Genomic DNA, 27673 nt, shown 5'->3' with positions numbered 1-27673 from the left:
GGTAATCACAGACCTAAGCTCGCATCGTATCTCCTCAAGGTCTAACCAGTAGGACTGCAGAAAGGCCAGACAGAATTGTGTATGTTTATTTCATCCCACAATCAAGGCCTGATCTCAAAGTTTCATTTAGGTGTTACTTTCCTAAAAAAGACCTCAAACATCAGGGCTAAGAGCTTGCTTGGTACTCAAAGAAAGAACAGTAGCTCAGGAGAACTGATCCAAGAATATAGACTAATAGAGGGCCTTATGTATCAGAACTGAAATCAGTTTCTCAACAGTCACTTTATTACTATTGTCAACAGAGTTGTTAAAAAAAAAAACAAATAGTCAAGACCACACATGAAACTGTAACAATAGTTAAAGCAAAGGGAAAGCCAAAACAGGAGAGGAGGGGAAAACAACAAACACCAACTTTTCTGTACTATAATACCATAATCCCTTCAGATTCAAAGCTTGAGGGACAGGGAAACCCTCCCTTGTTAACATAAAAATAGCACATCTCTTATTCTAAAAATAAGGGAGCACATAACAAGAATCTCTATCTTACTTTTGACAACTTAAGAATTCCAGAACATCTTACATTCGTTTTTAGCTCTAGCAGCATTATGACAATGACTGGGGGATTTGCATGTTTCATTGTCAACTGTTTATTTAAAAAAACAAGGAATATTCAAATATTTCAAAGTGAAAGGTAATGTGGTACACAAAATAAAATATCTCAGTTGTTCTAGCATGTTTGAGAATTTAAGTTTGTAAAATTTGTCAACTCAAAGTTGGAAAATAGGTACTGAAAAAGAGAACTGACACGTGGCTCTTATTTTGTCCCAGTTCTTCATGCACTGCTATAAAATAAAACATATTCTTCTTAGTTACCTTTCTCCACCCCCCCCCCCCCACCCCCCGCCAAGAGGTTTATCAGGTTTTCTCAGAAAAATATTTCAAGATTCAGTAATTAATACTTGTTGCCTAGCTGTAATCAGTTCACTGACTCAGATGATAGTGAAGGAAGCTTTTCTCTTTGTTCCACTTAACACTCAGTAACAGAAAGAGCCCCTAACTGAAATAGCTTCAAGGTAATTCAAATGGAAATGTTTGCTACTTTTCAGCTGTGTTACTATTTATTAGTAGCTCACTCCTTCCAGTGACATCTGTAGTCCCACTAGTTCTGAAGGAATAGACTTTACAATGGTTCATAACCTGTGGTGCCACATACAGCCTACGGAATAAAAATTCAAATGAACAAGCAGTGCTTTGTTTTACTGCTTTCAGCCCTTACTCTGTCCTTGGCAACGATGCCTTCAGCCAGACTGCATAAGCACACGCTTTAATGCAATCTTCAGTTTGCAGCTTTCATACACAGAAGAATACCAGGGAAACATTTTATTTACATTTTTGTGTGAATGGACATGAAGCGAGACAAGAAAAAGTGATCCTGCCTAGTATCTAGTTTTCAGACAGGTATTTTCTGTATAAAACTGAAGTTATGTTAAGAGAAAGAAAAATTAAATAAAAAATTAAAACATTGTCTTTGCACATTGGATCCTTTTTTTTCCCAGACTCATTCAAAGCACCTTGGATAATGTAGAATGAAAAGCTACCATAGCATAGTTCTCTTCAGTGCATCCAACCACAAGTGTCATGATAAGTGATTATTACTCTCTTCAATTTTTATTAAATAAGACAAATCACCCAAACAAGTGTTAAGGGATAACAGTTTTTGAAAATGCTCCTCATTTTTTCCTGTAAGTTATTTCTCTCTATGCTTTTATTATTTAATCTAGCACAATGTTGTATTGTTATTAACAATAAATAGCCATTGCTGTTTTCAAACCATTTAAATTACATACACACTTGAAACCTTTCATAAATCTGTCTCTAAGCTAAAGAGAGCAGAGTGAGGTATGCCATGTGATGAGACATGAAACAGCCCTTACAAATACATGAGAGATGTTTCAGAAAACATCCTTGATCCACATGAGGCTGAACCCAAGACCTTTCAAAGTCTGACAAAGCCCACAGACTTTACCTCATACATAATAACCTGCTACTAGAGGTCAGGAATTTACCGAGATGAGACACCAGGATTCAGAATTCTTCCCCACCTGATTTCGAGCAGAGTTGTTCCAAGTATGTGGTAGTATCCAGCCTAGCATACTCAAAAGTTATGTCTCCAGCTTCGAGTTTTCCAAAAAGGTGGCTCATTAAATTACAGGCCTATAGCAAACAATTTAAATACACATAGCAAAGGAGAAATACCTTCTATTACTGCACCTTCTATCTTCCAGTCCCCTAGGGAGATATCACCCAAGCAACAAAAGCCTTGTTAGCTTCAACAAAGCATTCCACAAAGCCTTGGAATGCTTTCCAAGAGAATTACTTCAAGAAAGTGATTTAAAGACATGCAGATACACATCACAAATTAAACTACCTTTTCTTTGATGATGGATCAGTTTGTTCTGAACAAAGTAAATGCAGTTAAATGAATCTGTTTAGACCTTAGCAAATCATTCAATAGATCTTAATTGAAAAGACAGGCAGTATCAAAAGCCCTTTTTGTCTTAACCAACCTATAATCCCTCTTCTAATTCTCCATTTCTGTAGCTTTGTTAACATGCTGAAGATAAAATATTCAAAACTCAAGCATTCCACTGCTAACCTTCAAACAGCACACCTTGAAGAACCAGAAGTACCCTGGTATTTCCTGAAGAAAAAAAAACAAAAAACAAAAAATCCTGCCAATGCAAAGGATAACAAGAACATTTTAGCAGAAGAGATTAAAAATGGTATAGATCAGATTAAAGTAACTAGCATTAAACAGCAGGTCATGCTCTTAGGAACCTGTGAAATGGTTAATTATAAGGGTGGACACTCGTACAAGAAGAGGAAAAGTCCTTTTTTCATTGCAAGTCTTTCACGTGCTTGAAAATCTGTGCTTGTAGAAGAAATACAACTCTGTGATTTCAGTCTTATTTGTATTTACCAAATACAAACTTTATAAACACACTCTGTTCTGTCATCCTATGAGCAACATAAAATACTGAACAGGATCTGGAGGGATGTCCCTTCCACCTTGTAAGGTAAACAAGTTTGCATCTATCTTATAGGAGTATTTTCTAGACCACGTTTCCTGAGATATTAAAAAAAAGAAAACATGCAAGATCATTTAAAAACCCTTACTGTACCCAAGGTAAGAGACACCTACCACACCTTTATTTACATGCCTCCCACCCTGTAATAAAAAAATTAATTAGATCTGTATGACATGGGTTTTATCCTTGATGAATCTGTGTCAGGTGCTATTCATCTCAAGTACCTTTCAGATTGTTTTTTAATAACTAATTACAAACTACTATTTCCTAAAAGTGAACTTTAACTGATTTTTCTCTCACTTTTCCTTATGATCTTTTTGAAGACAGCCAAATATAGAGCCTCTCCTGTCTTTCAACAAGAGGATTTCCATCTTTCCTGATGTCACTGAGCATCAACTCAAAATCTGTTTCCTGATCAAGGAAATAAAACCTTCCAGGCAAATCCAACAATAAACCCAAGTATTTGTGGGTATGGTCCATTAGTCCCAACATGAGCTGAAGCCCATACCACATCTGAGGGTGCTGATGGGCGAACTGTTTGAGCCTTTACACCCATGCTGACAGATTTCAGCAGTCACTGCTGATCAGCTTGGGTTACTGTTACTAGTACACAAACAGAGGCAAGCAGTGGCAAGGAAGATTTGTGGTTGCAAAGAAAGATTTGTGGTCTCTGCAACCTTACACCAACAGCTTAAACTCAGGTTTCAGACTGGCCGCACTATCCCTCTTCCAGCACACCAGTCCTATTTGGGTGGTAAGTCTTTCCCTCTCTCAGGAAGGGGTCACCAGTCACTACAGCCTCTTCCCCATGGTGATGTCTCACCTCTTTACTAGTGTGTACAGCACCCCTGTCCAGAATCTGACTGAGTGGTTGCCAGAGAGTGGGATCCAGAGAAGGCATCCACTGTCTTCCTTTCCTCCCTACAAAGTGCCCAGTATTTCCCCTAGTATTGGCACTGTGGTGCCTTTCTAGCTTTTGTCCTCCAAAGCCTCCAAATGCTTTCCTGCTGATGAAGTCTGGAAGATCATTTGTCTTGGGTGAAATAACCAATCTAAATTATTTTTATATTTTTTTTAGTTTTATGTTAGAGGATTGTTTTTGCCACCAGATGGCAACAAAAGATGGGTATGCTTGAGGAGCAGTCTCACAACAAAAGATACTTGCATTAAAGCTCACCAGCTTCAATAGAAGAAAGCATCTGCCAGACTCCAGAAAACAAGAAAGTCAGAATGTCTTTTGAACTTCATGGTGATTTACTTTCCACTTAGTGTTCTTATTAACAGAACTGAAACAAATGTTGGTATTGTATATATGGCTCATTCATCTAAAAATGTCCACCTGAATAATTATTTTTAAAACCTGTTAATCTGCCACTTTTTTAGCAAAGAAACTAAAGAACCAACCATGAAGCAAATCTGAAATTCCTGCAAAAATAGTTATCACAATGAGGAAAATAAGCCTCCTAGAGCCAAGGTATTTTAACATGTAAATAACAAATAACAGTATTTATATAACAATGTACTTTTAACAAACAGAAAACCTACAACAAACACTTCACCCAAAACCTGAGTACATTTTTTGTCACTGCTGTTTAAAAAATATACTACTTAGTCTCAAGAAATCTAGATAATTATTCTACTTCCACAGGCAAGAGAAAGCATAGTAAAAGGAACAACAGATTGCCTCAAGTTATACCGAATGTGTGGCAACAGGGGAAGAAAAAAACCCACAACACAACAACAAAAACACACACTCTCTAAATAAATAAAAACAACAACAAAAACCACACCAACCAAGACCTTCAAAGGTATTTCAAGTCACACTTTCCCAAAGCTTACTCAGCAGCACCACTTAAAAATACCAGCTAACTCCTACAAAAAGTATTTAATCTTACTTAGAATGTTTAAGAAATAGATTTGAACATATAAATTAAGGCATACCAACTCAAAGAAAGAAAAACCCATCAGCTCGCTAGTCCTCTTTTAAGAAATCATGGTAACACATGACAAATCAGTACAGGTTAGCATGTTTACTGGCAAAACTTGCAGTGAGAAGATTAAGAGTCAAAGTGGAACTAATGTACCTTATGTAGAATTCAGTTATATTGCTCCAAGAATACTGAAAATTCATGCAGCCTTAAAATTCTGGTTACATGCTGTGTGTCAACACTTACATCCCAAAGACACACAGGGAAATACCCTTCTAAGAGCACAACTACAGGAATACATAACACACTTCTCCTGAAAAGGAATCATGAGTAAGAAAGTGAGACACCAGCACTCTTCATTCATTGGAATCTGATGAAATATCACAATGGTTTAGCTTTTAAAACAAACACCGTCTGGTGAGAATGGATGAGATTCCTGTATCCTTCACAGCAGCAGTCAAATACTGAAACAACCAGCATGTCTGTTGTCTGACTTGGACATCTGACTCTCACAAAATTAACTGCCTTCAGATACAACTTTCCACCCAGGAAAAGAGTAGGTGGAATTCCTCCCATGTGCATCCTCAGAATGGCTAAGTTAATTTATCACAGCTGTCTTGCCTGCCTTGTAAAACCTGAAGTTCACCATCAGCCGGCCTGCCAGCTAACAGCACCCTGCCCACACCTGTGCCTTCTAAAAACTCACTGAATTGCATCTTCCCAGATGAGACTATTTTTTCCAAAACTAATCTTTCCTCTGAGCTCCTTCAGAGACTAGTAACAATGAAGGTCCAAGAGTCTTGTTTCACTTGACACCAGACATTCCCAATGCTGTGGAATTGCCCAAGGCCATATTTTGATTCATTCTTCACTACCAGGTATTTCTCACATTATCAAACTCAGAGGAAAACAGTCACAACTACTAAAGACTGACGTGTCAGTTGTCATATTTAATTAAAACCTTTGTCTTTGCCTCCAAGATTTCAGCAGAGTGCAGTATTTGCACGGATGTGGAAGTGCAAATGGCATAAATTGATTTAGGAATTATATTGTTCCCACCAAACAATGTTAGTGATCAAAGAAGGTCAACAGGTCACTACAAAATAGCTTTGTACTAATTACACAATTTTTTTTTAAAATATGAAGTAAACAAAATAATTAAAAAAACAACTCTCCTCATCTCATGAGATTAATTTGTATTTAACTGTTTCATGTTATTCCTTGCATATTTGCATTTTTAAAGAACATAAAGAGACCAGCTCTTTACTCAGGTGTGTCAGGTCTTCCAGATGTGTCAGATCTTCTCACAACCAAATCCTGATGCACACTTCCACAACATGTCCAACCCTAATAGTAAGTGGTCACAGTTTCCTTACTTGTATATGTACAAAAGCCTTACCTACCAGTCTTTATCCCTTAGTGCAGCAACTCAAAGTCAAATGAAGCTTTAAGCTCTTCTGTCAATCAAATTCACATTCCAAAAGATACTCAGCCACTTCCAAAATGTTGCTAAAATATCATGCAGTCATTTCTGCATGCCTATGTTACAGCATATAGGAAAGTGCTCCCTCCCAAGGAATACTATAAGATTAAGAATAGTTACTTTTAAAAGAGTCAAGAAAGATCCTAGGATTAGAGACCAGTTAAGTTTGCGACAGCAGCAAGAACCTGATACAGACCTCCTATTACTTTCTATAACATTTTGGATAATTATGGACTTGACATATATCAGTCCAGCATCTGCTTCCTGTAAAAGAACACTGTGCTTCTTTAAGCAGTTTTCTTTATTTTCTCTTTTTAAAATTAGTTCAGAAAGATCAAGGTGGCTTAAAAGATAAAGTTATTTGGAATTTCACCACCAAAAACAACAACAGAACGAAGTTTAAAAAAAGTAACAAAATAATTAAAGCCTCTATTTTCAAAGGCCTTGGCATCTAATCCCAAACAAGAAATACACAGCGTTTCCCAAAGGGATGCCCTGACTTCCAGGAAACACTCAATTAGGCTGAAGCCCAGTTCTCCAGAATTCGTAAAGTTTTTGTTGTGTTATTTAAGTTATAAAAAATAATTACTTTTCAGCAGAGAAGGTACCTATACAAAAACCTAGAGGTCTACCTAAAGCTACTATGCTAATACTATACTAATAATAATATACTACAATATTGTACCACTTACCACTAAAGCTAATACTACGTGAGCACATTAATGGGGAAAAAAAACAGAAAAAGAAGCCCTTTCATTGCCCCCTCAACCAAGAGACAATGATGCTTTTGCAAAATAGGGCAACACAGACCAGTCAGGATAAGTTTAGAATGGATGTCTAGGAATAAGTATTTAACCACTCAAAGTTAGAGTGTAAGAGTTTACTTACTAATTCATATGTTCCCGCAGTTTAGTAATTTTGTTAGGAATGCCAGCACAGAACTCAATTCTTTTCTTTCTTCTGTTCTCACGTGGTGCTGGGAAAATTAGAAGAAGCTTCTTCATAGCTAGGTTTTATTCATGCATTTCTGCATGCTCTGTCAGAGATCTAAAGCCAGATATGTAGAAATGGCAAGTGTTCATATCTCTAACTAAAACTAACTTGATCTTTTATTATGTATATAAAGCACTATAAAGGATATCACACACCTGAAAATCTTGAAGTTTCTAAACTGAGCATACAGAAATACTTTTTTCATTTCTCTTAACTATTTTGCATGGAAATTAATATTAAACCAGTGATTTTGTTGCTTACATTGGTTTAGAAGCAACAACAAATGACTGAATGACTGAAAACCACAGTTACTTTTACATATGCTAGAGAACTAAGCTACAAAACAGCAGATTAAGGGTCCCTTAGAAAAGTATAATGTGATGAATTCTGATGAAAGGTCTCAATACGTCACATAGCTCAGTATTATACATATACTGTATTTTTATTTTGGACCAGACAAATACACTGAAGCCTTGTTCTCCCCCAGCCTACCTTCTGCTCTATTTAGTGCAGTGAGCCCAACCAAAAAGGACAAGTCACAAAAACAAGCTGTGTGGAATCAAATCTGAGCGCACTGGAGCAAGAGTTAAAGGTGGAAGTACAGCAATTTTGGTGTGTTAACTAATACAGCTGTAAAGCTCGTCAAGAAAGGAATAAATCAAAGCTAATTTCTAAAACACTTGCTTGTAATAATGTTTCTTCACTGCTTCAAGTTTGATCTTGAATTAAATTCACTATGTGTTCTAGGTTTTAGATTTTACTGTTTTCCCAGACAGGGCAGTGAAATTAGTTGGTCCTGAGCATACAGTTTTGAAGCATCAGGTCTTTGTCCCAGACAGCCTAGTTGCACCTTTCTTCACAGTGCTTAAGTTTTCCTAGATTTTTTTTTCCTCCTGCTTAAGTACATCAGTACTTTTCCAGGCATTGAACCAAAAAGAGAAAGATGTTACCTGTTTTGGCAGTGATGAGTTGCAGGACCAATGGCCGTCTTGTTACAATTCCAGAACCTCGTGGAAGGAAATCCCTAGAAACATAAAAAAAAAAAACAGTTACAACCCAGAAAGCTCTGTCCAGTTACATAAGATAGTGGACTAATTTCAAACCTCCTCCATATCTTCAGCTGCAATGAAAATGGAATGTTAGTGGGGCCAGATTTAAATCAAACACTACTATAAAGTAGCGTCGTTAATTTTGGTTCAAGTCAGCAGCAGGTCATTAGACAAATTATGTATTAAGACAAAATTACTGTCTCAGGGCATTACCAATTCTCTTTCTTCACGACCAGCACATATAACATCTCAAAATTCACCTTGCATAGTACAAGTACCTGAAGCCATGCCTGCATTTATCAGGGTCTCTAAAACAAATGTGTCCTCACCCTATACTTGATTTGAAGAGGTAATGGACATATGAATACACACACTCTTGCATTACCACACCAAAGCTCTGGCCAAACCAAATTACCAGCATTCTGCACCTACTCTTTCCCATGCTTAAATTTTGACAGTTCAAATACCCAAATAACTTTTCTGGTAACACATCTGCTCAGAAGTTTTTGAGTGAAAACTGAACACTAGAAGTACTCTGGGACAGCAAGAGGGAGGGTCCTTGGACCAGAAAGCAAGCAAGGAAGAAAAGACAGCAATTCTCTCATATTATTATGCATCCCCATGATCCTTTCCATGCCTCCAAAGACAGGGAGACTCCCCACACAACTGAAACCCTATAAAAAACTTGGAAACAACTGTTAGTGCAAAAACAATGACCAGAAACTCCAAGCAAAATAAGAAGGACTTTCTTTCCAGGGTCTTCCTCAGTTTCTATTACTTATTCAAACTTTCCAAACCTTGAGATGAGGTTCAGTGAGGGGCTCTGAAGAGTACTGCCTTCAACTAAGCATCTTCAGATAAATGTGTTGTCACATGAGCTACTGCCAGTATAAAGAGTGAGACAGGAATGAGCTGTGTGTTGGGAGAAGGACAAGAGTCAAAGGAAGTAAGATAGAGCCCTGCCAGCCCTTTAGACTGCTTAGAGGGGTCTGCTCAAGCCACCTGAAAAAACACGTTACCTATGGTCATTGCATATCTTCATACTGACCTTGTGCTACTTAATGGATGCCTGATTTTAGCAGTTCCTTTAAGGTAGCACACATATCTACAAGTTTTAAACCAAGCTTAAAGGGGTACATCCATGAAAAATAAAACACACAAATAATTCAAACTTCAGGATATTATTTGTGCAAATCAGAGCACGTTAGGTCTGGGGAGTCTCTGGTCAAGACAGGCTCAGGAATGCAATTACAGTGAACCTCTTTCCACAAGCATCAACAAGAAAAGAAAATTTGGCAGCCCGCAGAAGAGAAATATGACAACTCTACCTGTGATACAAGCTCTGAAAACTTCCTTCCCACCCTAACATCTAGACATAACTAACTAAGTAAATAAATAAATAAATGAAATCACGTAAACAAGCAGTTATAAAGCTCTGAGGAAAAAGACTGGCTGTCAGCTGTGCCCCACACCACTTTAGAACTCCCCAGCATTTTGAATGAAACAATGTTAATTTCTAGATAAAAGTCTCACTTTCTCAGTACCTGTTTGTGTGCTTACAATACGATTACTCTTCAAACTAAAGCTAAAGCACACCAAAAACAGAGACGCTGTTCAAACACAAACTAGTTCATTAACTTCTATACTCAAACACAGATCTGCAGGCAAAAGTGCAATTAATTAGGAATTCAAGTAATCTCTAAAACAAAGATAATGCAACAACATCACACATACTGATTTATATCTGCCACCATGTTTTATAACAGTTGAGACTGCAGTAGGATACAAGGACTAGTTAGAAAGATGCTAAAGGCCTTCAAAAGGTCTGATACAATTTCAATACTCAGCAATGCAGAGAAGCCTGTGTCTCAGTGAAGTGCCATCTACTGATATTTTCTCATAGGCAGGAGGAGAAAATACGAGTCATTTCAGATTATGTTGATGACCTGGAATGTAACTAGATTCAACTCTTCTACTCCCTCCAGAATGTATAGACAATGGGAACTGCAGTATAAAGAAAGATAACTACAGAAGGAAGGCGGCAAGGGAGATGTTTCCAAAAGAAGTGACACAAGTTTCTCAAACAATTTCTCTGCCAAAATAGGTGTTAAGATGTATATTTTTTGCATTAAGAATTCTTTAGCTATAAATTAACAGGTTTTGGTTTATGGATTTTAAAAGGCGAACCTGAGGAAAGAAGTTAGAAATTATTAATATCTCTCTTTGTAGGCTTACACTAGGGCACGCTTTTGCCTATTCCTTTTTTTTCTTTTTTTTTTTTTTTTCTTTAGCATTTTGCTTTGAGGTTAAATATGCTAAATGCAAGAAAAAGGAAAGTATTTTGTAGTCTATCTGTACTCCACACAGTTTACATTTGCCACAGACCTGGGAGATGCTTGGCTGTATAGGCATGTGTAGGTGTCCACTGTGAAACAGTGCGTTCTTTTGTACAAGATATGGCCATTCAGCAGCCAGGGCAAACCAGAAGTGTTACCAGTGCTCCTGGAGTGCCAGGGTGGAGTTGTATAAAACAATAAACACTCTGTTGGAAAAAAGCCTAGGAAAACTGTTGACTTCTGGCATAATTGCTTCCTATTGCAATTGAAGCTGCATTGTCGTCCTTGGCAAATCCTGGGAATAAAGGCCTGTGTGGAATGCTAGCACAGCAGTGCTGTTCATGTGAGCACCTCATGGCCTTTCTGCATGACGGAAGGTTAGTAGAAAAACTTTTATAAGTAACATTGCCAATATGGTTTGGAAAATGAAATAGATTTAGATGGGTCATTTGTGCTCCTGTGTAAGAGAACCATGGCTCTTGTCCTGAGCTTGTCTTGTTTCTGCTCTTTGTGAAAAATGTGGAAGCTTTTTCTTTGGAGGGACTTCTGATTTTTTTTTGGCAATTCATCACTATCACATTTTGACTTGTTCCTAGCTCTTTAATTAATGCAGCTACTGTGTAATCATTGACATTTTCCTCCATTATTTGATTTCCTGGATTCCCCCTATATTTAATATGAATTAATTATATTGTAATGTAAATAAATCACCAGTTATCCTGTATAATACCAACCATGTAGCTGATCAAAGTGTAGAACATTTCTTGGTACTATACTGGCAAAAAAAAAAGGCAGATATAAGTCACCTTTTTGAAACCATGATTAAGTTTTAAGTAGTGATGCATCATTAGTCTTTATACAAACTGGGGATTGTTCTGTTTTGTGGTTTTGTTTTGGTTTTGCTTTTTGTTGGTTGTTTGTTTGTTTTCCTAACATAATAAGTACTGCTAGTGTACTAGAGAGCCCTTAAATAAAAACTCTTCCTTGACCTAGAAATCCCCTTGGAATACATTACGTTTATATTTTTTTTGTTTGATATATGTTCTTTTATTTGTAAGCTATAGTCCTGCATTATGAGACAAACTCACTGAAGGAGCCCTTGTCTAGCTTGTGTTTCAGCATTTCACTGTGGTTTCTGCCCTTCCTGAAAATCAAAAGGGTGCTCCCATTTCTTCCATGAGACTCTTCCCATTAATGAATCTAATTACTTTTTCAGCTTATTTGCTCTCTGAGTGTCAGTCAGAGAGGGTGCTGTGATAAAGGAAAGACAACATATAGAGAAATGAACTTTATTTTTTTCTTCTCACAGTAAAATTGTCTACTGTAGCAAAGATCAGATGCCTGTCTTGTTATTTGCTAAAGTGATGGTGTGGCCGTTGATAACTTCTTTCACTATCCTGTGACATCATTTTTTGAGGCCTGAGTTTTAGCAAGTCAAATTTAAACTAATACCTATAACTTTTACACATGAAACCAGTGTTTTAGTAGATCTATTTGTCCAGATCGCTGACACTGGAAGTGAGCTGTGTTAGAGAGCAAAGACAGCATAGTTTATGTTGTGCACTAAGATGTGAGTGATTTTATAGCTTTTAGGGTAAAAACTACTTGGTCCTGAAAAAAATTTGCTCTTGAAAATATTTAAAGGTATTCTAACAGATGAGTGTATTCTCAGGTCGAAGAGTTATTGATGTTCTGGAAGACCTGGCTGCTTCCAACTTATTTGCATTTGATATATTCAGTGCTGGCCAGGCTTTGCTGCCATTCTCCAAACTGTCGTGTCACAGCAGCATTGCTGCTGAGCTAGTATAGCTGTTGTCAGCAGGGTACCTTTTGCTAAAAATGTTCTGAGAATAAAGATGTAAAAGTAGTTTGATTCTTAATGTAGGATGCATGTCTTTTAAAGGAGCATGTATTTCATTCCCAGCTTTATTCCTGCACAGTGTTTCATTCTTGTTTTCTGCACCTTGTTCTTGTTAAGTGGTCTTGCAGCTGTGCACACAAGTACTCACAGGCTCACTACACCACCACACAAGACAGCCTTTTCTCTCCCTTGTCCCTGTCTTTGTGCACAAATTCTCAGGCAGGTCCTTTTTTTCAAGATGGATTTATCTGTAGCTGCTTCAACAATGATGTGATTTTTCTCCCAGCTCTCACTAAACATACCTGTACACACTGACCAAAAGGTTTGGAAAAGCAGCTATCTCAAATCTGTCCTTCACAGAATATTAAGTGTGCCACTGGGACATTGAGGGCCATCATCCTTTTGGCTAGAAGGAACCTTTGTAACTTGGATGTGTTCAGTCCCATTATATTTCTTGCTGCTGAAGCTGTCCTTTTTAATTATTATTATTATTTACTTTTGTCACTGATGACAAACCCTGTGTAGAAAGCTTTCCATATCAAGGGCAGGGGGAGAAGACCCACATCCTGTCTTGTTGTCAAAGTAAGCATTTCTGCAGAAGCAGCTGTACAGTATTTAATGTGATGCCTTTGCTGATAGAAATGTGATGTGGTGCTGTATTGCTTTTCGTAAAAAAGTGCAAGTTATGTCTCAGACTTGATTTATGCTTCTGTGTGTGTTTAAAGAGCTGTCTTTTTCTAGAAGTATAGATTAGGTATTTATTTGTAATACCCAATTTGGGCTGCACAGAGGAAGTCTGCTGATGCCACTGCTTTGTGGCTGAAGCTGAAATTTCAAAACTTTTAAAAGAAATATTCCCTGTGAGGGCATATTTATTAATACAGATCAATGTCGCTTTCATGGAGGTAAAATATACATTCAGAAATTACTGGGGAGGGAAGTTTCTTCCTGAACTCTCCCCATGAGCCCCTTTTTATCCTCATTCTTTGCCATTTTTTCACCTTCAAATTGTACATCTAAAGCAGAAGCCTTATGTTCTGCTGCTGCAAACTATTTAGCCGGTTATGTGATCAGCACAGCTTGCCCTCTCAGCAAGCAGGAATCTCTGCTGAGGCTTGCTTGAGCAGGCGATGGGCTTTTTGACAATAGTTCTATTTGTTAGAGAGGGTTATTGAATGCCATCTGTTTTGGACATGCTAAGAGGACGGTCTGAAGGAAAATTGTTGTCATGCATTTCTTTCTAATTTTGCTGTTGAGGGAAGGTCAGTGTTGTGTAACTAGGAGTTGCATTAATGCAGTGTTCGTTATCTCTGAAGGTGCTTAGTCTGAAGCAGAAAATCAATAAGTCTTTTCAGCCTTTGACTCCCTGAAGAAGTAATTTACTGCCTCATGTGCTGTACAGGACCTTAGCTTTTGTGTGACCAGTTTGTCCTGAATGGCAATTCCTTTTAGCTTCTAGATGAAACATTTATTTATTTATTTTAAATAAGATCTGAAATGCTTGAAAATAAACGTAGGAGACTGTCATCTCAAGAGGCATTTTCTACAATCTGGGCTAATGTCATTTCAGTGCATACAGAAAAATGAACGTTTCTATGAAAATTTTCTCCTCCTGCCTATGAGAAAATATCAGTACATGGCACTTCACTGAGACACAGGCTTCTCTGCATTGCTAAGTATTGACATTGCATCAGACCTTTTGAAGGCCTTTAGCATCTTTCTAACTTTCTAACCTTAGGAGTCTGAGCTGAGACCTCTGGCATTATGACTTTGTTAGTGTTCTGGGAAGTAGCAGCATAAAACACTGTTTTGGTCAGACATTTCATGTAACATTTTGTGATAATCATTCAGTTTCTGGTGAGAGGAGAGATGGAAGATCATGGCAGATATTAAATTTCAGTGTTTATCTAAACAGACTTTACGTTGTCATGGACCGTGTGTTCATTTGCACGTATTACTGGCTCAAAGGAGGATAAGTGGGCAGGTAAAAAAGGATAAAATGGCTAGAGAAATTCTGTCTCACCTGCTCATCAACACCACAGAGGACCCAGCAGTAGATCCTTCATACGTTTTTGTTAATTATGAAGCAAGTTATCCAAGCATCCAAGTGATAGGAAATGTGCTTTGCATTTAAGCAGAGGATTTCTTACGAATTAAATTTGTAAAGTTTGTCATCACTGAGGCCAGACATTGCTGTATTTATTCTTCCTTAATAGCTTTGGAATCACAGTTCCTCTTACCCTCCAAATGACAGTATAAAGGTAACCCCGGGACACATTTTCAAGAAGTCTCAAAAGCTTTAAGGCACTACCTCTGTGGTGCTTGGATGTTCTCAACCACATCCTTTTTTTTTTTTTCCAGTAATACAGTTGCATACACTACTTTCTACATCATACTGTATTTGGCTACATATGCTCTTCCTCACTAGCTCAGAGACCAATGCTTATTATCAGTCCCCACTTGATCTCTCACCTCCTTTCATTAGTTACAGAAGAGCAGATGCTCTTTGTATTGGCACAACATCCATCAATCAAGCAAGTCACCCACAGCTTTGTTCAACGGCTGCAAAATCTCAGTCTGACAAAACAGAGCTTACATGAAGATGTAGAAAATAATTAATCCTCTTTACTGAAGACCAATGATACCTATCTAAAGTAGGCCTAATAGACAAGCTAAATGCATTAAGAGGCTGTGGATTTTTAGCGATCTCAGATATATTAGCTCCTAAAGCTCAATACCCATCTTTCCAAGGTTTTTTGTAAACCTCACAGCACAGATGCTGGCATCCTTATCATGATATTTTAGTGGTTAGACAAAATACTCTAATAAAGTTTGATCTCAGTTTGCAGTAGCCATTCTATCAAGGTAAATCTTCCTTCAGCTAAGAGACTGATTTAATTAACCTGCTGAATCAAAATGCAGTCCAATAGTCAGGAGTGGTAACTACACATATTGCAGCCCATGCAGTTTGGGCATGTCTTTAGAGGTGAGAAACTGAGTATCCAAACATCCTAGGGCCGTTAACTATAATTTCATTTCAAGCAGGGTGGATAAACTTGGTGTCTTTGAGAAGCTGTTTTCCAACCCAGCAGTGTCCTTCATCACCATTGTTGAACTAATGGAACTGAACAGCCAAAGCAGGGACACCCCGTCTATTCTATCCTTCGCCTTCAGATAAGCACACAAGCTGAATCAATAATAGTTAAAAAAAAAACCTTGAAATTCTTCACAGCACAACAACATAGCAGCCTAAAACGTCTGTTCGCGTCTGCCCCACTCCTTTATCGAGTTAGGACCAACTATACGTAAATCCAGAGGGAACAGCAGAAAAAAATCCACCCAAACAGACCTTTACCATTGGAACACGGCGAGCATTGATTCTAAAGGTGAGACCTCAGTTATTTTTGAAAAGCCCTTGAGGAACTTCAAATATGATGGCAAGGTATTTCATTCACACTAGCTGGACACCTCCAGAACAACTAAGTTCCATGACAACGCTTAGGCACCACTGAGGTGAGAAAGCAAAGCTTGAGATTTGCTTTTCATGCAAAAGACCGGAGACAGAGCAGGCTTAGAAATCACTGTCATTGTATTTCTCTTGTATCTGGAAGGTGCTTTCTTTAAGGAGCAGCAGCTTTTCTGCTCAACAAGAAGTCAGAAATTACTACACATCTCCCATTAAAGTAAACATTACAGGGCTATTAGAAAATCCGTGCCAAAATTACACTTGTCCCAGTGGTGAAGTCTTCCATCAAACATGACTGGAGTCAACAGGTTCTCCAAAATAGGGGATATTTGAACAGAAGTCTAAGGCGGCCCAGACCATTATCAGTACCCCAAATCTAACGTAATATTTTGACAGCAGCAAGAGTACCTCACATTGCATTTTTGCACAGAAAAAGGCAAGGCATTCACTGAAGCAAGGAAAGAAAATGCACTTCCTAATATTAAATACATATATATATATATATATATATATATATCTTTCACATGATAGGAAGTTTTAAAGTCTCAATAATATTTATAGGACTGAAAACTTGCCATACACAGCTATGAGAACTTACCAAGCAAAACCACCAAAGTGGTAAGATGAACAGTGCTCTGTTTGCAGTGATTATGCTCGGGCTGTAAGCTTGCTGTATAAACAGATCAGGAAGCTGCCAACGTGCAGTCTCGTCAGGAAGCCACTGTATGCACCATGCATCTGTCCTCCCTGGCAGGCATCCAGAACTTTGCTGCATCATCCTAATTCTATTTGTGAAAATGCCCTTTTTCCTTTCTTCTTTAAGATTTTACAAAAGCTTCTGCTATTTCCTTCTTGACAGTGCCCTCCATCAATCCCAAGTGGGGGGTGGGAGGGAAAGAAACCACAAAACCAATGATTCTCAGAATTTGTATGTCAAAAAGAATAAAGCAGACTTTGCAGGCCAACTGTATCCTCCTTAATCAGATATGTTTACTCTTAGGAAAGGACTAATTTGCATAGAACACTGGTGCATAAAAGCCCATCCATTCCCAAGATGAATAGAAATGCAGCAAGATTTTTGTATCTCAATAGAAAAAAACGAACAACAAAAATTCTTTACTCACTTTAAGTTGCTGTTAGTGCTCTAAATAGAAGTTTGAGTGTTTTTTTGTTTTGTTTTTGTGGGGTTTTTTTAATCACAGCTGCCAAATACTATTAATAATGTTTCTTTAGAAAATACCTGAGTAAAAAGTTTTCCTCTATAACATAACCAGATATAAACATAAAAAAAACTCTAATTACAAGTATCAGAAAGAAAATAACATGTCCCCAGCACTGCAGGCATATGAGCTACATGAAGCTAACTACTATATAATTACTTGCAATTGCAAATAATTCCCCTCTGGATACTCTGTCATGACAAAACTTTAAATGTTACAAATTTCAGTGGTGTCGTCAAAAACCCAGAGAAAATAAGCTCTAACCCTTCCTCCCAAATCACACTGTCCTGAATGCAGATACATCAACACAGACTTTTTAACTGTGGTATAGCATACAATCAGCTATACAACATCCTAGTCACATCCAAAAAACTTTGCCTCTTCAGAAACACTGTAAAAAAACATTTTCTCTTTTGCGGCGGACAAGTTGTCAAACTGTACAACTACCTTTCTTGGTACAATACGAGTCATTTCAGATTATGTTGCTGAGCTGGAATGTAACTGGATTCAACTCTTCTACTCCCTCCAGAATGTATAGACAATGGGAACTGCAGTATAAAGAAAGATAACTACAGAAGGAAGAAGGCAAGGGAGATGTTTCCAAAAGAAGTGATACAAGTTTCTCAAACGATTTCTCTAGCCATTTTATCCTTTTTTACCTGCCCATTTATCCTCCTTTGAGCTGGTAATACGTGCAAATGAACACACGGTCCACGACAACGTAAAGTCTGTTTAGATAAACACTGAAATTTAATATCTGCCATGATCTTCCATCTCTCCTCTCACCAGAAACTGAATTATTATCACAAAATGTTATATGAAATGTCTGACCAAAACAGTGTTTTATGCTGCTACTTCCCAGAACACTAACAAAGTCATAATGCCAGAGGTCTCAGATCAGACTCCTAAGGCTTTCCACCCTATTTCTGTGATCTGACAGACACTGAAGATCTTCTGTCAACATTTGTTCAGCACCTGAACAAACTAACAGGTGAACATGCAAGGACACAACACTGCCTCTGATGGATTATGCTAAAATTTCTACAGCAGCCTCCAGCTTGGCTGCTGAATAGATCTGGAACACAGCCCATTTCATCTGGTGTCGTGCAGTAGAGGCTAGAGATGTCTTACAGTGGTTCTCCCACTCACCACGCAAAGCCCTGCCTAATCTCTGCAGGTGAATTACATACAGACCATTTTAGAACATACTTTATAGTTAAGGACTACTGAATACACATGGACCTTTTCAGGCATCTGCACTATACATAATAAACAAAGTACAGAGTGGTAAAGATTAATCTAGCTTTGATTATGTCATTTATGAGGCTGGAAACCTGGCTGTATTACAGCAAACAGTACATCTCCTGCATATCTCAAGAATGAAATCTTGGTGATTTTGCATGGGAACTAGGATGCAGAAATACTATGCTACGTATTGAATTAATATCATAACTTCTACATACAAATTATAAAAGCTGACACTGTCGCTTGACACTTCAGTTGAAAACCTCTCTTATCTACAGCTACAGTTTCCTTTGCATCCCAGAGGCTATCACAGACAACAGTACTTGGCAGTACATCAAAGCCCAGCATGCAGTTAAATGGGATTTTCCTCCTCTCTAGTTCAATAATGCTGCCTTGTTCATCTCAGTGCAACTTGCTGAAGAAAAAGATGCAAGGTCACAGTTAAATAATGCTCGCTTCCTGTTCTCAGCATATTTGCACTACAGGCTCTGCACTGCAGACACACAGCATTAAAAGGAATCCCAGAAACCCATTACACATGAGCACAACAAGCAAGAGGAGTTCACAGGCTTCTATTTACTATAAGTCCTTATTTTTAAATGCACTGTTTTTTAAAAAAAAAAAAAAGCAAAAATGGCTTCTGGCCCCTCTTTGCTTGCAATCTAGGCAGACATTGTTTAAGAAACTCATTAATACTGCAAAGAATATCATTAACTGATGGACAGCAAACCACAATCTCTCAATGACTAAGCTGTTAGAGGCACAAACTAATCACCCGCAAGGGTCCCTTTTCAGGAGGAAGACACACTGCTCTGTCTCAGCTGTTCAAAGCAGAATCCAATACTCAGTTTTGGTGCCATTTCAAAGATATAGTGATTTCAAATTGTGTCCATCTTTTTGAAACATCCAGTAGATATCTAAAGCAGACATCACACAAAGCAGAGAAATGTGTAACAGCAAGTTTTAGACTATTATCACCGTTCTCCCACAAGATTATATGCTAACCTCTTCCTTTAGAAACAGAAGCAACTTAAAGGAATAAAAATCTAAATCCTTCATACAGTTAAGACAGTAAAGACTTAAGGCATATACATGTGGTACAGATGCAGGTAATGTTTCAAAACCAGTTTGACGTCATACAGTAAATCAGTGGCAGAGAACAGTGTCCTTACTTCTCCATGGCAGCATCACTCCCTATGACTACAGATGAATGTCCAGACAATCATATTCTTAATATCTATTTATCTAAACTGGAAAGCTTTGTTTCGTATTTAATCTACAAATGCAAATAACATAAGCTTGAAGCCTTAGCATAAGCAATGCCCATCAAGAAACTGCAAGACAAAGGTGTTTGTTATTAGTTGATTTCAACACTAACAAATCCCAAGTGTGGGCTCCTTCCTGAAGGCAGTGTCAGGTTTTATGACATTATACAAGAGCCCAGAAAGTCACACAATCTGTTGAATTTTCAGAAGTGTCTCTGTATTAAGAATCAGGAAAGTTTAGAGTTAAGTGGATACCTATGGTCTGAAAAAAAAAACAAAACACACAAACTGCTCGCTAGATGACTATTCACCTTCAAAAATCATCAGAGGTGTGCAGTCACCTTCAGTACCTTGATGGATTGAAATTCCAGTAACAACTACAACTGAATTTGTAGTGCTGATTTCTCAGAAGGCACTCAAAGGGGGTTTTGCGGTTCTTCTGAAGTCTACATCTCAGACTTCAAATAGCAAGCTTGTATTCACTAAACCCCTACAAGGCCCTAACTGTATATACTATGCCAAATGACCATATATATACATATATGTATTCTCACAGGCACTGTTTACAGAAGTCCTATGTATTACTTATTAATTTAGCATCTCTGTAAACTGCCGGATATACTGAACTTAAATGCCATAATATAGGTCAGGGCTCCCTATACTATGTCTCATTATGGAGTACAGCTTTTCTTGAAATAGAAGAAATCCTTTAATTGGTAAAGTTCAAATGCCAGAAGAGACATGGATCCTCAAAACAGCTTTAGAAGGAAACTTTTTACTTGACATGCAGGGGAAGAAAAAAAAATCACCATATTTGTTTGCATGTCTGTTTTAAACTACACGTTTGCTTTATTTTGCATGTACCAATTCTCAAGACAACGTAAAAATGAACTTAGAATCCACATTGGAGTTAAATTTAAGGACAAAACTAGGCCATCTATACTCCACATAAATGGCCAAGTTTGTTCTTCAACATCTACATGTAAAAACATACTTGGGGAGGAAATGTAAATGAGACACTGTCTCATTTGTTGCTGTTTCTATTTAATGGAATAGTCAGAAATAGCTGAAAACAAGAGTTGTTCTTGCTTTCAACGCACCAAATTATTTTGATAACTAGACTAATACACTCAATACAGCTGTACAATGGCTTAATTAGTTAGGAAAAGGAGTGGCTGATTCCCATTTCCAGAAGATCCTCGAGATTAAAAAAAGAATACACAGCACCACATTTCAGTTTCCATCTGCGACTGCTTAGAATTTTCACTCCTGTTTCACAAAAGAGGAGAATTTTCTGTAAAAAGGTTTTTCTGTCAATGACTAGTAACTAAAAGAATAAAATATCTGCACCAATTTTAACTGTATCTCCCCCAGGAAGCACACAATCTAAGTATGTGTCTTGTTCCTATGGAGAAATTCTGTGTTTCAACAGCCAGATTTAAAGTCCTTTCTCTTCCCCTAATGACTTAACACAGTTTTTTCACAACCAGCACCTGAAGCAAAAAGAATGAACTGAATGTACAAGGAATTGTAATTTGGGAAAAAAAAAAAAAGTACCTACATCCTAACAAATATCTATACAACATGCAGCGGCCATAAGATTATCAAAAGCGTCTCAGATCAAAAAGCTGTAAAGCTGTATTACAAAACCAGACCTCAGGCTCTTAAAATGAAAGTGCTTGTTTGATTGTGACTGACAGGCTTACAATCTAGAGTTCACATCTCTTATAAAACAATTATTTGGCCACATGCAGTTTATATTATATTAAGCAGGGAAGGAAGTAAAGAGCTTTCAGCTTTGAAATCTAATTATTAATTTCTCGCTATTTGTAAGAATAAAATAAGGTTTTGATTCAAATCTGGAGAAAGAGGCCCTGACAAGGTAGCTTGCCATCTGTGCCTTTCATTATGGTAAAAACCCATTTGGATATAGGAAATAATAGAAAATGTTTTCTCTCCAAATACAGGTTCCAGAGATTGCTTCCTGCCATTAGTTCTCTTTTAAGTAACACTATTATTATCAACAGCAAGACGTTTTAAAAGCACAAACAACATACAAGGTCATGGTCCTGTACTCATCTGTAGGAAAGGAGTAAGAGCAGGCAAAACTGCTGGCATCCTCTTGGTATTAGATGTTTGACTCCCCTTTATGCTTTTGAATCTCTCTCCCGCCAGCTTCTACCAGAAGATTGCACTAGATCCCTTGCTTCAAACACTGGCTCAGTATTTTAAGGGCACATTTACTTCTGTTACAAAGAGAAGCAGGTAAGAAGAACGGTTGCTCTTCAGACAATACCATTTCCTCAAACAAGTGCGATGAGCTCCAGTTAGGAACACATGAAGGTCTAACCCATAAATGGAAATGACTGTTGTCCTCAGATGCTCTCTGAAATCTCTGTTTCCATGCAAATTTAACCAGAATCCTGACAGGAAACCTTTCAAACACAGTCCTTGACTACCAAAAGCAGGAGTCTCCTTATACACAGAGGAACAATAAGTGAAGAGTGTACTCTCGAAGTACCTCAGCAGACACCAACAGAAATAGTAACAATAATGGCTGCATTGGGAGATTTGACCATGCCCCACTCCAGCCTTGTTCCAAGCCAACCTACCATGACGCAGTAAGCGGTTCTGGGTGTCACACAATTCCCAGAGCAGACAAACATGCAGAATTCACTCCTCATGCAACACCAGCACCGACGCAGATCAAACATGCAATCTAATCCAAACACTTTCACTGACTGCTTTTAGTAATTATGGATGCTGTGTGCACCTAAAGCAGGCTTGGTGCTGCCCTGGGGACAGAGATGGATGGGTGTCACTCAGCAACTTCAGAAATAACGGGACTTGGATCCCACTTCCAGAACCATCTGCCAGCCCACAGAATTACACCAGAGCCAGATCCCTCACAACACTTCTGAAAAATCGTGGCAATACATAAACTAGATGCTGGGTAAAGCAGTATAGCGCAACATGCTCCCTGGGTGGTTAGGCTCCATAAACGAGCTCCAACTCTGATACTGTCTGCAAGCTAGAAAACAGATGTCCTCTGTCCTTGTACAACCAAAGCCTCCAGGAAGGACTGAAGCAGGCACACTGGTCTAGTGGCTACAGGCAGCAGAGAATAACAATCTGACCCTAGAATTAAGAAGAACCTCACTAACTCAGTAGAGTTCCGCTAACAAATACTCAGGTTATCAACCAACAGCATGTTTGCAGCGAGAGCCTGTGCTCCCCATGGAGGATAGCATGCTTTCCTCTTCCCAATTACAGCTATTCCTGAAAAGAGGAGATCTTGAATGTCTCTCTGACAGCTAAGAGTTCACAATCTACTAGCAATTCATATGGTAAAAAAAAACCTCTACAACAACAAAATAATCCAAACAAAAACCCATGAGAATTAATGCTCAAACTTCAGAGCAATGCTGGGAGTATTTTATTTTGATGTGAATTTCAAAGCCATGTTACTGTTAGTGTTCACCCTGTGTCACACAATGTACTAGTAACAACAAGTAGTTAGTATGGCATGTCTCTACAACAAGACGTACTACCTCTATAAATCATATGAAGACAGACGCAGATGTAACAAATTTCTTGTTTGCAAAGAGGAGCTTGGTTATCCTGTAAAAAAACAGATGTCCTATAGCTTACTAAAAAGAGCCATAGACCATTTTGTGTGCTGATCTCATAAGGAAAATGCCTTCTGATCTCCTGGATATTTATTAATCTGGTTCTGACAGCTCACAATCAAGTTCTCACAGCTTAGCAAGTACACATCTGCTGACTACACATACTCATTCAGCCTGGAGGAAAAGCACAAATAAACCACAGTTGCTTAAATCCTGTGGAATAGGTTTGAAGTAATGCATTTTAACATCACATTTACAATAGGCTCCAAGCTTGCAAGTAGGGAGGCACTACAGATCAGCTGACACTATATCTCAAGAACATAAAACAACTATGTGGAACTCTGAGATGGGGTTGAAAGAATCCAAACTCCACATCCTGTGTGACAGAGATACCCTGCTGCTTCACAACAGTCTGTAACCTCCTCTCTGAAGACCCTCATGAAGTGTCTGCAGGCTGCATGGTGCATAATTATGTGGGTGAAAAAAAAAATAATTGTCCTTAGCTTTTGTGCAAAATTCTTCCTAGAGATGTCCACATCTCACTTGTGCCAGTTCCAGCACCTTGTCCAAATGGATCAGATTAGCACAAACTGCTAATTTCCACCTTTTGCTCTAGCCAGGTGCATCCAGGCAGCAGGCACAGGAGTACACTGCATTTAAAGGAACCACCTCACCTGCAGATCAGATGGAGCAGATCCCTCTAGCAGGGAAGCAATAACAAGCATGTGGGAGCAGTAACCTCTACCATCAGCACAGCTCGATCCAGAGAAAGACATCAGCCCACCGCACTCAGTGCCAATCCCAGGTGGGTGCCACCCCAGACAAGGCTTTGACAGAGGGACCAAAATATCCTTATTGACAAGAAAATGAAGATGCCTTTCCTCCTCCCCACATGTGCTTTGCATAGCTTCGTGAACACACAGGTCAAAAAGTCAAAAGGTTACAAGAATACTTTTAAGAGAATGGTTTAAAGAAAATTCCAATAATTTGATGGCAAATACTGATTTTTGAGGACTTGAGCTTTCTAAACTTGGGAGACTGGCAGTACTGTCTACATCAGTAGTTAACTAGAAACAACTAGCATTTAACACATTAAGAGTAAATTTGGAAGTGGAGATACAGATTAATTGTATAGTATTTTCAAACTGTATGTCATGAGATACTGAGGTTTGAAACTTGGCCAGGTTGTAGAGAGACACAATATTTAATATTGCCTTTATTGACGTTCCCCAATCACTGACACACAATAGTTCATTAGATCCTATTTGCAGATTAACAATTGCAGCTATGCTCTGAAAACACCACTTCCCTCCGGGACACTGCATGCTATTTGCATCAAATGCAGCAGGAACTTTATGAAACAGCATGTGAAGTTCAGGTTTACCCGCAGAGACCTTCACAGGACCACCAGAATCATTAGCCTTCACCTTTCTTCTTTCAGTAATTTTTTTAAAAATATGCCAATACCCATATGCACACTAGGACAGCACGAACTGCACGCAATGGTATGAGAACCGTTAACAGACCAGACCCAGAACTCCCACCGTAATTAGGATCTGAAGCTTTAAACACCTTTTTTTCCTCCAGACAACAGTTCAACCCCCGCACCGGGCACACGAACGCGCTCACACCGGAGTCGCGGCGCCTTCCCCGCAGCACGCACATCAAGGTCGCTGCCGTGCCAGGGCCCGCCGCGCCGCGCCCGCGGCACCGGGACCCGCACCAAGCTCCCCCGGCCGGCGCGGAGCCGGGAACCCCCCCGCGCCTCGCACAGCCCCGCCGGCAGCCGGGGAACGGCGCTGTAGGGGCGCGCGCGGCGACCGTTGGGAATGGGGGACCGACCGCTGGAAAGGGAGGGAACGACCGTTGGGAACGGCAGGCGCAGGCAGCGGTGCGGGGCGGGGGGAGCGCCGAGGGGGTCTCGTGCCCGCCGCCTCACCTAGAGACGCAGTTCTCCAGCACGGAGCTCTTGCCGGCGCTCTGCCCGCCCACCACGGCGATCTGCGGCAGGTCGAGCAGGCAGTTCTGGCCCAGCGCCGCGAAGGCGTCCTGCAGCCGGTTGACGAGCGGGATGAGCCCCTCCATCCCGCCGCCGCCGCTGACAGGTAACGAGCGGCGCACTGCGCATGCGTCCCACCCCCGAACCTGGGGGCGTGGTCTCCACTGAATGACCACGCCCATGCCCGGTGCGGCCACGCCCCCGCCCAGTGCGAGTGCCGGTTGGCCGTAGCGGAGGCGTCCTTCCTGCCCTCCCTGCGGTGGCAGCGGCCCCTCCGCGATCCGGCACCGGCAGAGCCTCCTGCCGGTCACCGGCAGGGGCCAGCAGCTTGCAGGGAGCATCTGTGAGGTCCTGCCGGCAGCCCAGAGCTCCCACTGCCCACCTGCTCTGCTCGAGTGGCTGTGTGGGCTCATCCCCACACGAGGACAAGCCTCCTTCGTGCTGGAACCCTTGGGCACGAGGACCGCAGTTGACCCAGGTCCACACATGACACAGTGGACCACCATTATAACCCTCTGACCCTGAAGCCCCAACCCCAGCTGGCCATGCCCTGCCTCTGGCAGAGAGGGCTGCAGCATCCCCAGAGAGCCCCCAGCACAGCGCTGTGCCATGCCCCAGCACCTTTCCATACATTCCTTCCTCTACGACTGTGGCACCAAACTGGGAACGGGGCCAAACTAGGAGTACACGGAGGAACCTGGACCTGATTGCTGGTGTGGGACCTGGCAGTCAGCTGGCTTCAGCAGTTCTCAGTCTGCCGAGCAGGGTAGTTCAGAGCAGTCCCGGTGGCCAAATTCCTCTCGGTTCCCGCCTGCAATGGGAACAGGAGCAGCAGGAGCCATGATCCATCCCCACAGCACATGAGGGGCCCTGGCAAACAGCACCAAGGCTCAGTCGTGGGCAGGAGCACTGCCAGGGTCAGACACACATCCACCAGAACCAGGTCAGGGCAGACCCAAGACACTGGGTCCAGCAGGGCTGGGAGCAGGGGAGTGTTTCAGGAACAGTCTGAGAAGCGACAGCAAGGTCTGAGTCACACCATTGCAGTGGGTTCAATTAAAAATGCATACTGAGGTTGAGCTAAAAGCATAGGCAAACAGCAGAGATTAGCTTTATCTGTGATTACTGGCAGCAGTCACAACAGAAAAATATCCAAAACAGAGGCTTTGGAGTCCTGCAGCAATAGAAGTTATCCTCTGCATTAAACCAGACACCAGCCTCGCTCAGCGTGAAAAGCAAAACAAAAGGGAACTGCGAATATCCCGCAGGCTGACATACTAACAATCTGGAGAATTATCAAAACTTGTTGGCTAGAGGTCTCAATAAGTGTAAAAAGTGACTCTCTACGACAGACTGAGTTCTAACCCTGGAAACAAACCAGTTTTGCTTTAGCTCAAGCTAAAACATTTATAATCGGCGTCAGAGATGGCTTCTCTAGCAGTGGCTTTGCTGCTGTGTTTAGATCACCCCCCCCCCCCACCCCGCATCATAGCCTCTGGGAGAATCCTTGTGATCACTTCTATCTAGATGGGGCTTGGGGGGGCTATTGACCATATCGTAATTGTGCCAATTAGCAGCATGATTATTTTTTTTCCCCACTCCTGAGTGAGCAGGCTATGCCAAGAGGCACTAGAGTAACTGCCTGGCCTTCCTCCAGTTCATGGGGTTCTACAGAGGCTGGAAGTCAGGAAGAACACTATCATGTTCTGGCCAAATCCATCTCATCTCAGCATCAGAGCACTTCGTGCTGCCCCAGTGAAATAATTAGCAGTGGTAGAAGAGCAGCCTGGCAATAGGATCACATCTGCACAAGAGACAAATGAAGATTAAAAAGCCAGAATGCCTCAGGAGCAACATTGTGCACACATTCAGATGGATAACCTAGGGAACTGTTCTTTCCATTAGGTCTTTAAATTACATCTGACTTTTGCTTCCACAATTAAAAAAAATAAAATAAGAAAATATATAAGATTAGGAAAATTTTGAGTTATTCCCCCAAGTCTGGGAAATTTCCAAACCAAACTTTTTTTCTTGTTGAAGCTGAGTTAAAGCTGCTAAGTGACCACACTCACCCCGTGACTCCATCACTTACAAAAATCCATCCACTCTC

At 40.0% G+C, this 27673-nt stretch overlaps 1 protein-coding gene across 14 annotated transcripts in view; it reads right to left on the bottom strand.

Annotated features, from left to right (window-relative positions):
- The window catches only part of DNM3 (dynamin 3), a 178725-nt gene extending 152641 nt beyond the window's left edge, over window positions 1-26084 (bottom strand). For 13 of the 14 annotated variants that reach the window (XM_065072196.1, XM_065072198.1, XM_065072187.1 and 10 more), the window contains exons 1-2: window positions 25504-26084; window positions 8444-8517 (exon numbers count right to left, since the gene is read on the bottom strand). In XM_065072196.1, the coding sequence (XP_064928268.1) occupies window positions 8444-8517; window positions 25504-26069 (640 nt within the window). In that variant the 5' untranslated portion in view covers window positions 26070-26084. The remainder of the gene's footprint in view (window positions 1-8443; window positions 8518-25503) is intronic. The other variant, XM_065072199.1, reaches the window with a different exon arrangement.
- Between the last annotated feature and the right edge of the window lie 1589 nt (window positions 26085-27673).

This window comes from Columba livia, chromosome 8 (genome assembly GCF_036013475.1).
Source record: "Columba livia isolate bColLiv1 breed racing homer chromosome 8, bColLiv1.pat.W.v2, whole genome shotgun sequence".
Classification (NCBI taxonomy): domain Eukaryota; kingdom Metazoa; phylum Chordata; class Aves; order Columbiformes; family Columbidae; genus Columba; species Columba livia.
The sequence above is the reverse complement of the archived record's forward strand: the minus strand, read 5'-3'. Positions and strand labels throughout refer to the sequence as shown.